Source organism: Cydia splendana, chromosome 16 (genome assembly GCF_910591565.1).
Source record: "Cydia splendana chromosome 16, ilCydSple1.2, whole genome shotgun sequence".
NCBI classification, from domain to species: domain Eukaryota; kingdom Metazoa; phylum Arthropoda; class Insecta; order Lepidoptera; family Tortricidae; genus Cydia; species Cydia splendana.
In genome coordinates, this window is record NC_085975.1 from 6647197 (window position 1) to 6662851 (window position 15655).

At 37.6% G+C, this 15655-nt stretch overlaps 1 protein-coding gene and 1 long non-coding RNA gene across 3 annotated transcripts in view; both read right to left on the bottom strand.

Moving 5' to 3' along the window:
* LOC134798162 (uncharacterized) overlaps window positions 1-15655 on the bottom strand; it is a 152438-nt gene that overhangs the window by 14759 nt on the left and 122024 nt on the right. The gene's annotated exons all lie outside the window — the stretch shown is intronic.
* Window positions 1-15655, bottom strand: part of LOC134798150 (carbohydrate sulfotransferase 13) — a 68455-nt gene that overhangs the window by 5769 nt on the left and 47031 nt on the right. For both annotated transcript variants that reach the window (XM_063770489.1, XM_063770491.1), the window contains 3 exons: window positions 3145-3332; window positions 1629-1929; window positions 56-229 (listed from right to left, as the gene is read on the bottom strand). In XM_063770489.1, coding sequence (XP_063626559.1) covers window positions 56-229; window positions 1629-1929; window positions 3145-3332 — 663 coding nt within the window. The remainder of the gene's footprint in view (window positions 1-55; window positions 230-1628; window positions 1930-3144; window positions 3333-15655) is intronic.

Below are 15655 nucleotides of genomic sequence, written 5' to 3' on the forward strand. Positions count from 1 at the left end.
CAAGTCTTTAAATGTGTTTGACTTCTAGAACTTTTACGAGGAATGGTATACTCACATCCAAAGTCTCGAATTTAAGCACGACGTCGAAGTCGAACTTGCACGGCGTGCAGAAGTCCGTGTACGGCGTCCAGTGCATGTCGAGCGTCCGCTTCGCCCGGGCTTCGTCCAGTACGTAGGAGACAAACTCTTCAAACATGGGGTGCGGCGAATGTGGCGCGTCTGGGGATTTCTGAAAAAAAAAAAACCTCATAGATTATTAGTGCTGCACGTCAAAAGTAGGTAGGTATGGTACACATTCTAAAGAAAGGACTATTAGACTGTAAATACTTTTGAACGCGAACTGTACAGATTTATCTTCTCGTTGGAAAAGTATTCCAGGTTGGCAGATAGGTACACTTGGCGCGTTGTTTCATCGGTTGCTATTGATGCTGACTGTACCTATCTTTATTATATCGGTAGTTATCAGCACTGGCGGGGTCCTCTGTTAGCCGTTTATAATATATAAGTATTCGTGAGTTGGTGTCAGTCACCCAAAACACATAACATACCTACAACTTTTAATAGGTACGAGGTAGAAATTGTACTTGTAGTAACCTATATCCAAACCCAAGTTATGAGGGTTCAAAAAAAACGACGAATCGCTTCGAGAAAAGGCAGGTAGTGTCCTTGCGCTTCGCTTTGCTCGTCTTGGCGGGGGCACTACCGTGCCGCAAGATAACCATAAATGTCTGTCCTCTAATTGATAGCGTTGTTGTTAAATATTGTTGTCTACCTTTTGTCTACCCACAACATGGGGCACTGTACTCATAGCACGTTAACTGGAGACCAACGCTTAAATAAACTGAAAGTTTAATTACCTACTTATTCAGTACAAAATACTAATTATACTATGTATGATGTAGATTTAGGCCACGCAAACTAAAGCAAAGCTCCACAAAGAGAGCATTACTTACGGCATATAAAACAAGGCCCTTCATTTGTTATGAATTTATGAATTGCCTTCATGATTATTCACGTCGAGGGATTACACGCGCTTCACCCGTTTCCACCTCTTTTCCACCCCCTTTCAACCCCTTAATGTTAGTCACCGTTGCCTGACGAGGTAACAATAGCAATAGCAAATATTGTGGTTCTGTCATCAATTATTCGAAGGCTTGCAAGGGCTTTAATTTGTCATATGTCGCGTCGAATGAACTAGGTCACGATTATGACCAAATAATAAAAGTATCTACAGTTTTATTTAAAATGATAGTAAGTTATAGTTACAGTTAAGTTTTTTTTTTCATTATTTCATGACCTAATACAGACTTTAATAGACAATATAAAATAAAATAGTCACTGTTTATGGTAAGCTAACTTTGGTTTTAAAAAACAAGTAAATTTAAGCAGGCATTCAATTGAATGTATAATAAAATGAGATGTACCAAAGTACCTAATTACAAAACAGGTTAAATTCAGAAGCAATTCGATCTTATTACCGGGTGCCATTCATTTTAATTTCCCAAGCGCATGTCATTTCAAGTATTCGATCATTAGCGAACGACAGAACCGCGAAACAATCAGCGAAGTGCAGCAGCCATAACGAAATGGAACGCTTTCAACGTGATTGAATTTCCATTTCAGCTTACCTTTTTCCTATACTTTTGGATAATCCTGTATCCCATCTTGTCGTGGAAGGACTTTGGCCACGCGTGGGCGATTTTGTCGTTGTACGCCGAAGCTAGCCTTTCTAAAGGATGCCTCACGATCAGAAATGATATGGAGTCTAGTTGGGCCTTCTTGACCATTTCGACTGAGGGCCTGGCGTATTTCTTTCTGGCCAGTCCTAGAGGCACTTCTTTGGTTTTGTCTAAGAAAGCAGCTGTGTAGTTCGCCATTAAATTGAAGTTGTACATCCATGATGTGGAGGCGGCTTTGAATATGTTGCACCTGAAACAAAAGATAGATATTGATCCATTGTAAAATTTAGTACCTACTTGCACTACACAACTATTGTTGTATTCAACCCCGTACAATAACCGCGGATGTAAAGCAGCAATTTCATACATATCGGCTGAAAGTGAAATGGTAATGTTTTCTTTGAAACAATAATTTTTTTGCGATGTTAGGATTGGTTGGAGGTAGTAAAATTTGTTCAATATCACAAGAAAAAGAAATCTAGCATATTGCTTATTTTAATCACATCCAATTGACCTTCCTGAAATACCTTCCTGGGTCTCTATTGTTTCCCAAAAAGTCTTAAGTCATAATGTATTGTTTGTCCGAATTTTCGTTTGTCATAATTGTTTTTTCTCAGAAACGCGTAACTTTTCAGGATTGCCATAAAACAAACCTAACCTAACCTATCTACATAATAACCTTACGAAAATCCTGAAAAGTTAACGGTTTCAGTTTTATGACTAATGATAATATGACAAACAATACATTATGTCTTAAAACTTTATGGAAAACCAAGGGACCCCACCTTCCCCTTTTGTGGTATCATTGTTGCTATGTGTATAACTAATATTACTATATACCTATATTTAAATACAGTATAGCAAAGCGCCGAGGTTTTTTGCCCCATGGCATACAAAAACAATGCAATTAGTCGTTACTCGTTACATGAAACTGGAACAACCGCTTAATTGCAACGACGTGAATTAGCACTTCAGTGACATTTCCGTTGCTTAAATTATTATTTGCCGCGTGATACGTGTAACGACCCAGTTTAGACACCTTTAACCCTTTGACTATCTGACATTCCTTTCTAGTCATTCGATTTCGAACTACTGACCATCGCTTTAATATCTGCTGCCTAGCCAAGATGATAATCGTTTGCAGAAATCGAAACAAAACGGTATCATTTCCATACATTATTTATCTGAGCGTTTATTAGCGTTTTCTACAAACGATTGAGGGGCCCACTGATTAACAGTCCGCCGGACGGTATCGGCCTGTCAGTTGTTCGGAACTGTCAAAATTTTGTTCTAACTGACAGGCCGATACCGTCCGGCGGACTGTTAATCAGTGGGCCCCTTGAGGCATCCATTTCTGGCGCACGCACTAAAAGCTAACTCTTTAGGATACAACCGGAAAAGTGCAGGAAAGAAGTAGGTACGAAATAAAATGGCCGACTTTAGAGACAAGGAAATGAGGTCTTACCAAATAACATGGTACTGGCGATTGATGAGATACTCCCAGGCGTAGGCCTTGTTCCGCGAGCTGTCTAGGCCGAGCCGCGAGCACTCGCTCCTCAGGAACCGCCGCCGCGCCTCCATCCGCGCGTTCACCTCCATAAACTTGTCTCGGGTTAGCAGGCCGTCGTCGTTTGTCCCGTTTTCGTACATGTACTGTAACAATGAGTTAAATTAGTGTTAAGTTGCTGCTAGCCGTTATTGTCGCCTTTGACACGCTATGAAAAGTTTACGGCACTTTCTGACATCGCGCGTTATATGTATTTGGTGTCATGCCATGCGCGGTTAGGTAACATTAATACATTTTCTGATCTATACGAATATTGGGTGCACTTTTATTGTGTGTCGTCTGCGCCTCTGATTTGTTAGGGCGTGACATTCACGTCGACAAACTATAAAACGGCGACCATCTTAGGCCCGGTGGAAAATGGACACAAACTATACCACATACTTAGTATAGGTACAAAGTGCATTGCAGAAACCAACATACAAACGTTTGAACATATGTATAAAACAGTTTAAAACAGTGATATACACAGGCGAGTGGTAAACATAAGTACCTACTTATTGCTGTTTGATGGTGCTTATATCTACGAAAAATTCCTTCTACTCAATTCACGTACCTAAATTTTAAATGAAATTTCGCTTTTCTAGTTAAGTTCATATTTAATAAATTTTATAGTAAAAAAAGCTATATACCCGTAAATAATATCCTTTGGCAACGGTGCAAGAGTTTTTATGGGTGAATATTATTATAAATACGTAACTAAATCGATTTGAAACGATAATGCAGTCATCGCGGTTAACCGCAAATGGATTTTGATTTAGTTTTTACTTTTATCAAATATTTCAGTATGATTATAAAGTTGATACGTGACGTTACATACATAGCATACATACCTAAGCAACGCGTGAAATTCCATCGCTGCGACCTTGTTTAATGGTGTTAATTAACATAGGTAGTTACACTAATTAATCACTACTGCCACAGTGAACACATTCATCAGTATCACAACTTCATGAAGAGTGACATTTCTAAAGTTTGACCTTACTTAACCTTTTGGACGCCAATGACCGATATATCCGCACCGCAGGTCCAACGCCAAGACCGATTAATCGGTCACAGACCACAGATCAACATAGACCTACGTGCATATGCATAAAGGTCCATTTCAGTTTTGACACTTCGGTGACGTGGCGTCCGAGTGACAGCTTTTGTGTTTGACACGGCGTCGAAAAGGTTAAGTGCTGAAAACGTGGTAAAAATAGCAAAGAACGTCTATCCCTTACATGGCTTAAGGCTTACATTTGTGCAAAATTGTAACTCAAATCTTTATAAAAATAGGCGTCAGTGCTGTCTTCAACTTCAGATCATTATCGCTTTTCTCAGGTGTCTCGTGTCAACCAAAAAGGGTTGCATAAACAAAAGGTCGTTACACTATCAAAAAATACCTTTTTGTATTTATTTGTAAGTAGGTAATTTAGGCAAAGTCTCTATACTGCCTGTTATTATTTTACAGTAAGCTATTAAAAGTTGTAATTGTTTATAGTGCTGTTTACTAATGTGTTTATTCATTATCGCTTTCATTTGAATTAGAGTTTAATTTCATTTAATCGTATGAAGTAGGTACCTACAAGAGACGTTATACATATATGTATTGTATCTTTGACTTCTATAGCCGTTCTGGTCCTAGTCCATATTTTATTATTTAGGAGATATATATAACTTTTTTACGTATTTTGTAATTTACTAATGGCTTAAGTATAGCGTTTACTAACTACGGTTTTGTCGTTTTCACAAACTATGATTTTTTTTGAGTTGATTGAAATTATTAACCAAATGTTGACGGATGCGAAACGCAAACAGAATCTCAACAAACTTTATGAGCTCGATAACTTATGATTTACGATTAATATCCTGCGACGGTGGCATAAATTTGTGGATAAAATAGTTTTTAGAGAAGATAAATTAGACGTTAATAGAGACCTCGATAAAAGATTTATCGCAGAATTTTCAGCTTGGAAAGTAACGGTAACCGAACGGTCCTCGGGCTATTTCGGTTTCTGGACTCAAGCGGGAAAAGGGGTTACATCTTTCATGTTTCTGGACACTTTCTACTGAGAACAGAGAGGGACAGAGAAAAGTATCTAGGTATTATGTTGTTTTTCTGCCCCTCTTAGCAGCAAGATAGTAGAGTGTCCGGTGAAAGGATATATGTAGATGTAATAACCCCTAAAGCGATGACGCCGATGGCAAACTTCGCGTTTATTAAACAGTGAGTCCTCTGTACGCAGCTTAATCTGTGGTACCACGTACATACGAGTTTTCTTTTCACTTTCCAGTCTCTAGACTAAACGAAACTTAGGTTTAGTACCTAACTTTCTCCACTTTCCCGCAAGAACCTGAGCGGAGTGCGATCCCATTCCTACTGGCGGCTGCACTCGTCTTGAGATGGCAAGGATTATATAATTCCAGATACTCCACTGTCATACAACTAGTATGAGTATAGTCGTAAAAACCCAACTGTTTACACCCGGATTCCACTAAGCACCGGAGACTTGCAGTGGAGCTGCGAGACGGCAGTAGTGACGCTAAATATGCCCATGCCATTTACAAAACTCTATGGCATCTAATTCTTTCACGTTAAAATAGCTTAAGAGTCTCCCAAATAAAATAAATAGACAGTATCTACACTCATAATAATGCTGGTGCACTCTGACTGAAAACATTATAACCTCGCTTAGAAGTTTTGTTTGTTGCCGTGAATTACGAGTGTAATTGTACTGAATAATTCAGGTAAAAAATGCCATGATTGTGACGTATCTTTTACACACGTTTCGTGGTCTGTGATAGAAGCAATCTCAATAAAAATAAAAAAGTCCCCGCTTTCCCTACGTATTTCAATCTCCTGTTTCGATCAGAAACTCGATCGAGTCTACCAGGAGAACAACCACTCGAGTGGGTTTAATCAAATCTACACGACTGCGTATGCCGCGTTTATGAACCTTTTACTGTTGTTACGAGAGTTGTGCTGACGGTTTGACGAGATAAGTTTCAGTTTAGGCGAGTTTGCTTTGATTAATATTTTACGACGATTCGTTTACGATGTCACAAATAGGACAAATATTGCGATACGTACTTACTTAATCTGGTTATATCTGGTGCTCCAGATATAACCGAGATTGCAAATTGTGAAGTCGTACAGTCTTACATTTACTTAGGATCACTTGTAACTAATTCTGGAGGCTCTGCGGATGAAATTAAAAGACGAATTGCTATTACAAGATCTGCCATGGAGAAGTTGAAGAGGATATGGCAGGACAGAAATATCACCAAAGCCACCAAAGTCCAATTAGTGCGGTCTCTCGTATTCCCTATATTACTGTATGGTGCTGAGACATGGACAGTGAAGGAGCGAGAGAGACAAAGAATCGACGCACTCGAAATGTGGTGTTGGAGACGAATGCTGCGAGTATCTTGGACACAACACCGTACAAACGTCTCCATACTTGAAGAACTTAAGGTGAAAGAGAGGCTCTCAGCTACGGTCAGAGCGCGTATCCTCAGATACTTCGGACATGTGACGCGACGTGGAGAGCAGGCCATGGAGAGACTTGTTGTCCAGGGACGGGTCAATGGCTGTAGGTCAAGAGGACGTTCCCCAATGCGTTGGACGGATCAGATAAAAGCCCTTACCAACACCCCACTTAACACATGTGCCAGAGAAGCATCTGCCAGGGAGAACTGGCGTAGAATCGTTCGTCGTTCAACGTGACCACGACTGCTCTGTCAAGAGTAATTCGACGGAGAAGAAGAACTTACTTAATAAGTAACTTCATTAATCGGATCTTTACGGTGTTATTCGTATGTGTTTATGCTTTGGTGTATGTTTGTGTGTACCTTAATTAGTAACTATGCCAAATTGGACAACGTTCGTTGAACAAGATTATAAAACAAGATTGTACGGCAATAAGTATGACATGCGTAATTTACTCGTACCACGCAAAATGAAGAAAACCTCAAACCCATAAAAACGTAAATACATAACGTCTTTTCAAATAGGCCCATACACTTTTTAATAACACCTATAGGTATTTGTTATTTTTAGTTCAAAAAAATACACACATTCTTGTAAAACTAACCACACACATATATCGTCGATATACATTTCAAACATTTAGGTATACCCACACAAATATTTACATTTTAAACATTCTATGATCCTAACTAACACTAATTATGATTGTGTGTAGATAAGTTAATGAAGACCTTATCAGATCGTTTTGTTTAATTTGTGTAATATCCAAACAATTTTGTGTTTGCAGCAATAATACTGATCGAAATAATGATAGATAGATAAAGGTAATCACCATAATAGATAGTGATCTTAATAGCCCATCTTTAGGGTTCTGTGTTCGCGGCGTGAAAAACTAAACTAAAGCCTTTGATGTCCGTCCGAAATGGTATAAACCAATTTTTAAACAAGCAGATACGTCTGCGAGCGATACTCGAAAACAGATAGACACATTTAATTTATTTAATGTTCATATTTTACCTTAGAATGTTATGTAACAATCCATAAAACGAAAATTCAATAAAAAAGAAAAACAAATACAACGCCCTAGTATTGCGGCATTTTTGCCACGCCGTAAGAAAAAAATCTGAGACAGTACGGAACCCTTAAACCGTAAGTCGAACTAGCACTTAAGTTTAAGTACGATTCCCTACTATATGACTATTGTAATAATCAACGTACGATGCGGCGATGATTAGCTTAACAATCACAATGATTGCATTTTAATTACTTACCTACCTATGTTGTGTGCGGTCAAGTCTAGACATGTCAACATACACTCAAAAACCCTTAAAATGGGATACTTTGTGTGGAAACTTCAATGTAATGTGACCGCCGTCCATTGCTATTAAGTATTGGTTTGATTATTTCTAGATGAGGCGGTTCAATTCAAGCCCGACCGCATGCCAGGCATTAGTTTTCAAGGTTTCAAAAGTCATTTACAGGTACAGGGCATATTTAAATGTACTTTACATTCGTGTAAATGCTTGAACGATGTAGTGCATAAAATAGTTATTTGTACAACAAGAGATCAAAGTTTAATATTTCTTCGAGTGCTTATTTTGAGTCCCGTGCAAGCGAAAGATTCTATAATAGATTCACGAGCGTAGCGAGTTTGTGTTTGACAAACTGCCCGATTCGAACTTTAAAATACGTCAAATGTTACGTCTGGATATGATATGGATTAGATATGTCAGTGTCGTTTTTGTTGGAAGAAACGCCACTTTTGACACTGACATATGTAGGTAATCCATATCGTATCTAGACGTAATATTTGACGTATCTTAAGGTTCGAATCGGGCCGAAAGCAGTCACTAGAAACGGGTAATGAAAATTTCCCTTCATTAAATCATAAGCAAAGTTGCCATATTAATTACTTACAATGTAAGAAGTTTTAAGTACCTAGGTATTGAAAATTTTTAAAGAATACAATATGGTATTGTCGGAAACTTTCCGTCGGCACAGAGGTAGACTCGCTTCTTGGGCGATAGATCCGGAGATAAGAACGAAACGCTATCTCGTCGAACTAAAAAGATTAAGCGCTCATTGATGCTCCTTAAAGATGTTTCATTAAAGATTAAAGGCAAGCCGTTTTTAATTGAATCCGTTAATCGGACAGTAAATGCGGTTGAGTTTTACGGCTGTAATTAGGGTTTACGGTCGGTCTGTAGTTGGAGGATTTCTCGTTTATGGCTCTATAAAAACAAATAGGCGGTACAGACGTGTTCAAGTTTTGAGGTAAGTGTTTATCGCTTAGCGAATTAATTCAAAAGCGCTGCGCAGGCGATTGTGTTTTACAATCGAGATTGCTCGTGTAGGTACAGACAGTATCATATTTTATGTTACTTTTATAGTAACAAAGGTGTCTTACGATATATGTATTTGGCCACTTTAACCTTACATTTATACATGTGCTTGTCAAGCATGCTTGATCGTCTGCGCACCACTTGAAGATGTGTCGAGCTTAATGATGACGAAAATATAGCTGCTTGGATGCTTTGTCACGTTTAATGACTACTTAAACGATTGAAGATGCATCTTTATTCGCTAGCGGTGCCAGTCTGCCAGTATGCCGCTTGTTTTAGGTACCTATAATTAGATGTCGCAGTCGGACTAAAAACGCTTCGTGTCGCCATGCGCGTTGATCTGTTTGACAATTGCTTACAAGAGCAGTTACTTCTTTTTAATCTAATTAATATATGTTGAAATTTTCGTATATATACATGCACGCGCTCAAAAATATTATGACACTGTCCTTTCAATGACAATTACCTAGAGTCGACGCCAATATATATTTGAGTGCATTCGAATCAGCTAGTGGAGTCAATACCACGTCAATACAATCATGCCTGTTAATTAACTTCTGACATTTCAATGAACCGATTTAAGTATCCATTAGACGTTTTGATATTCGCGTCGTGATTGGCTGGCTGTGATCGTGAAACCTGCGCACGAATACGCTGCGAATTAGCTTAATGCAGGGATGGGAAAACTTTTAAGAAAATTCTAAAATTTTGCAAAATTTCCACTTCGAAAAATTTCGGAAAATTCTCATATTTTTGTAAAATTTTGTCCTGTTTATCCTTGACTTTTGTTTCCTGAAATTTTTTTTTTAAATTACCGAGAAGATTCATATTTTTTTCGAAATTTTACACATCTTGCATATTTGCACATAAACTGCCATCACCCACAGTCTACGAATAAAATTAGAAGCAACGCCAAGTCCCTACACATAATACACAGCTCTTTTACATTTATATATATATATATTATATTACCTACGCCATGAACAGTAAAACTCAGCTGCATCATTACCATATTATGTTATAAATTTCTTTGTAGTTTTACATGTAAGTATGTAAAATGTATAATTATTGGTGCAATAAAGAATAATTGCTTACTAACTTACTTATAAATACTATTAACTAGCTATGTTTACTTTTAGAATGTTTTTTTCTTCTTTAAATAAACACCTGCAGATGTTATAGACGGTAAGCGGTCGCGCTTTCATACCAAATTAAGCATGGATGCGTAAATCGGTGGTGACCGCGGTTCGTGTGCTGATCATCAAACCCCGGGGCCCGTTATCTACGTTCCAGTTCATTGAAAATAGGCACCGTACTACGTACACTAAATTCGTCTTTAGTACATAACTTCGCGTAACTGACATTACATTAAAATTCCATTTAAATGGATCATGGGCATTTTATAATTCGATATTTAGGTTACAGAATAAGTTTTAGTATAGGTAATAGTGAAGTCAGCTCATTTTAGAAGTTTGAATTTTTATTAACTTTTTTACGCAGCTTTATTTTACTTAAAACTTCACTTTTGACACTGACATAATATATATCCGATCTATATCGTATTTTTAGCAAATTTTTGATGTATCTTAATATACTTACTATACTCTTTGATCTTAATGTTGAAATCAGGCCGTTAGCCGAAGTAAAAAATAGCAGTTTCTGTTTCAAGAGCTACGAACAATAATATGTATATAGGTACCTACAGATACAGATATACAGATCTTTATTGGTAAAATAAGTAATTTTTACAAGTCATTCAATTCTTAAATATAAAAATAAATATGCTCTTTTTAACCAATCTAGGAGTTCCACTCTGCAAAGCTACAAGAGCCGTAATTGTAGGTACCTCAAAAGAGCCTCGTGCACCGCGGTTAGAAGACCCCTGGCCTAATGCGTGTAACTAGCCTGCAGATTAGCCTCTAATGTGTTGAACTGCTATAAAGCTTTAAATTAATCCACTGTTATATTTAATGTACACTGTTACCTACGAGTCGTAGTTACCTAGTTGAGGAAAATCAAATCAATATACTTACTCAAGAACCATCCTAGGAATCAGTATAGTCAAGAACCATCCTAGGAATCAGTATAGTCAAGAACCATCCTAGGCATCAGTATAGTCAAGAACCATCCTAGGAATCAGTATAGTCAAGAACCATCCTAGGAATCAGTATAGTCAAGAAACATCCTAGGTTACTCATGGAAATGAGACGAAGATCGTCATAGTTTTTGAGAACGGAAATTCACATTACGTTAGGTTATTATGCAAAGGCACTGGCAGTATTGCTAAGTACTCTAAGTAGTATTGTATTATTATTTTGCATTCATAACGTTGTGAGTTTTTGTACAATATTCCGGATTTGTTATACAGAGCTTTTCTTTGGCATTCATTTAGGTACCTACTGTAAAAGTATACTAGTCATACTCATGCTCATAGCTAAAATTTAAAACTCGGTTGAAACTACCGCCCAGTTTGTCGAACTGTCAAACTTTAGTTCCCGTTCACTCGTTCGTGAATGACTTCGAATGGAGCTCTCTGGTCCATTCATTGTTTTACTATCGGACCGGAGTTTGCAGAATAAACTGGAAAGTTTGAAATGTTTGAATGAACAGTTCAGTCCGCCGGTCAATGATAGGTAACGGTGAACTATTTTTGAACTAACACGAGCCAAGCCAGTATTCCGTAGTGAAATTGCAGACTCTTTTATTTTTAAGGCCAAACTTGAATAAACTGAAATAGAAAGATAATTTAAGTAGAACACTAGTATAAATTTTGAATGGTTTGGCGTAAACCACTTCATGATCTATCTTGAAATTTTTTTATGGAATACGATCAAATTTTTGTGAAGTTAAAAGGACTATGTTAGGATTGAAAACAAGTATAAATATATAAAAAAAACAGACTTAAATTATAAAACATTGTGGTCTTATTTTTTTACAATTTGCCAATTTTTTGATGTTATAAATATAATATAATATAATTCAGCCTATATACGTCCCACTGCTGGGCACAGGCCTCCTTTCATGCGGGAGAGCGCTTGGGCTATAGTCCCCACGCTAGCCCAATGCGGATTGGAGACTTTACATACACCTTTGAATTTTTAATAAATAAATAATGTTAAATGATGTTATAAGTTATAAAGCAATCACCATAAAAAATAATTATGGGACTTTATTGAGACAAAAAATACAAACTAAACAATAATAAAACTAAACTACATGGAACCATAATGATGTTGAATGCAACATACGTAGTCTGTTCACGTTACCCACCACGCAGCCCGGAAAACTTATACATAAAATTGTAATTTAGGTCCCCCATTTTCGCGTAGATAATGGCTGTATAATAACGTGGTGGTGCACTGTAAAACATCGGTAAAGTCAACGTTTTTCCTTGCATGAGCATAATGTCGCTAAACATATACGCTATCACCGCCTGCATAAGTCAGAATGAAGCGATAAAATGGAGCATAAATTTTCGTTTCAGCGGGCAGCCGGCGGAATAAAAATTAACTGCACAATAACGTTAAGCGTGTCGTAAATTGCAGTGCTGTTTTCGAAGAAAAGGGTTGGAAAATGTACTTTTTTTAATTGGCTTTGTAAGCTTTGGCTGACTTTAGGTGTTGTACAATAATTAACTCCTTAAACGCCACTCTTGTTATATATAACGCGCCATAGTAAACCTAATTGGAATATTATAGGAAGATTAATAGAGTTAGATCTATAGAATACGACCATTTATGTATAACCATTTTTTTACAAATAAATATTTTCATTTCATTTCATTTTCATTTCAAACACGGTAAATATTTCCCGGATACCCGATACCAATTCTGAAGAGGGTGTATACATACATATTTTTTGATCACGGCAAAAACGGTGTAGAAAATCTGCCAATGTGCCGGGCAAGCCTTTAATAGGGCCCCAGTGACCCATGACACAGATATAACGTCGAATCCGAATATAGGCTGATGAAGAGTGATAGGGCCGTGCCTATTTCAATAGAACTAGAACTAATATCAGGTTTAACTTAGGCCATTGGTAAAAAGTTATTTGGTCATTGGTCAGCTGCGAACTGTTTGAAGCTGATTTGTATTAAGTTTGTCAAGTAAGTTAAAATGTATAAAGTAACTGCGCCAAATAAGGCTTGGTAAAAAACTAAAATGAAATTTCGAAAGTAGAAGCTTACTTAAGAAAGTAGATTTAGCTATCCTACTTTCAAAATTTTATATTTTTATAAACATGCGTGAATGGGTTCAAATTTTGCGTCCATGTTCTCCAGTACCTAACTACCTACTATATATTATACAATATTTATTAAAAAAAACTGTAAGCTCGTATTAAACATAAGAAAAAGATGGGAGGTGATGGGAGGAGGAGCAAGTGTGCCCGGCTTGGTACCTCCGTGTGTGTCCGGTGGAGGCCTCATTCTGAAAGGCCGGATCACAGACCTCTAACCAGATGGGAGGATGATATTAAAAAGATTGCAAGCCCATTCCGGAGGAGAGAAGCAGCAAACCGGCTGATTGGAGGAAAATTGGACAGGCGCATACGCGCCGAAGAAGAAGAGATACCTAAGAAAAAAAAAAACAAAGAGCCTTCTTTGGTGTAGGTCGCTTACTTAGGGGCTGTCCATAAATTATGTCATCTATTTTTGACGATTTTTGGACCCCCCCCCCCCTCCAAATCATCCAAAAATCATGCTTCGAAGGACCCCGTTTCCTCCTACGTCCTGCTACCATCATCCGATGTCCAGACGCTCCCCCCCCCATTTGAAATGACGTAATTTATGAATAGCCCCTTACACCTACGTGAAGCAGTTTCATTTCAAACTCAGCTACCTTGTACTAGTTCTACTAGAAAATCACCACAGAACCTCTTCAACAACCGCCTGAAAAAAATGGTTCTCTACGAGTTTTATTATCATATCTTATTCAAATGTGTTAATTAACACTGACAGGTGTTAATTAAGATATACCTAATTGTTTGGTACAAAAAGGTAATCATTAAGTTTCGGTTCATTGAAGGTTACACGTGTTTTGTAACTAGACGCAAAGGAAAGGTTTTCCTTGCGAAGGGCCTAGCCAAGTTGTCATCTTTGATAGAAGACGCCAATCGAGTATGTAAAGTAAATAATCACGTGGCTTTTTGTAGCATGTCTTTCCGTATTTTTTTTCGTTACGTTTGGCGTTTGTCGATACGATTGCCTTCTTGGCTAGGCCCCCTGAAGATTGCAACAGGAGATGAGTTGATAACGGTAGATATCTTAGTTTCGATTCGTGGTAACATCGAAAATCAATTTCATTTCAATTTTTAAGGAAAGCGAAACCGGCATGGCAGGCGTGCAATGTAATTTGGAGCAAATGGTTGCCATTATTTTTTATATGAAAGCTAAAACAGAAAGTTAAGTGGAGTAATTGAACCAAGTTCTAAAATTGGAGGTGCGCATAAAACGGTCTTTGGATACCGCACGCCGCTCCAGTGAGCGAGCGGGACACCGGTATATAAGGGCATAGCGCTGTCACTGTCAGTGTGATAACGGCGTTTATCATTTAAGTTAATTCACGTGAACATGTAAATAACCTCAAACCGTGCGGGACGGCTAGGTGAAAATTATAACAGTACATGACACTATTTTACTGCTATCTATCTGTCTCTCGCGTCTCTATGCTACAGCTAGGTTCCATCGCCCACTGTTAACTGTACATCGGTGGACCTTAGGCCTTTTGTAATAAGGTTGCTGTTTGTACAGTCACCTGCAATAATTTTTTTTTTTTTTTTTTTTTTTAAAGTAAGTTTGATTTTTTATTTACATACAATATATATACAGTGGTACTACTAAACGAAATTAATAACTAGCTTAAATCTAAAATAGGCCCTTGAGGCATTGTACCAAGGATGCTGGCGGCATTTCCTCGCTGTATCGCAATGCTGATAGCTATACCAGCTCTTATTTGTAGAGCCATAAAAGCGTGTCACATATTTTTGCGACCTTCAAAGAGTAACATATTATTGCAGGTGACTGTACATACTTATTAACGTAAAGAATTTCTGATCGGACGATAGGAATAGCGGAGGGTAGCGTTGTTTTAAAAATTCAAAGCGGTTCAGACAGCTAGGCTTTAAATAATTTATATTAACAATTTCACGCAATCTCCATTAATAACTTGTCGGGCTGGTAGCTATAATTTCATATTAGCTTTGACTGTTACTTTATTTCACCGTTATCAAACTAGAATCCCAAATAACCCGTATAAAACCTAACTAGTTTTAGTCTACAAGGTGTACAACATTTTAAATCATACTATGTATAAATATACCTACTTAACGGGTTAAATTGTACCTACTGGTAACTCCGGGTTTAACCGGTTAACTCCGAGTTAGTGGCTAACCCTAAATGGCGCAAGTGCCCCTAGAGGTATAAATAGGTAGTTCAGGTTTCCAAAAACTCTATACCTAAATTAAAATAGGTTCATCTGTTTGGGAGAAACGAACGGTCAATGATGCTCCAGTTCGAAAGGATTTTCATCATCAAATTGATCCGCAACTATTTTAAAAAATCTAACTGATTTGTTATAAGAAAGGAATACGGTGAACTTAG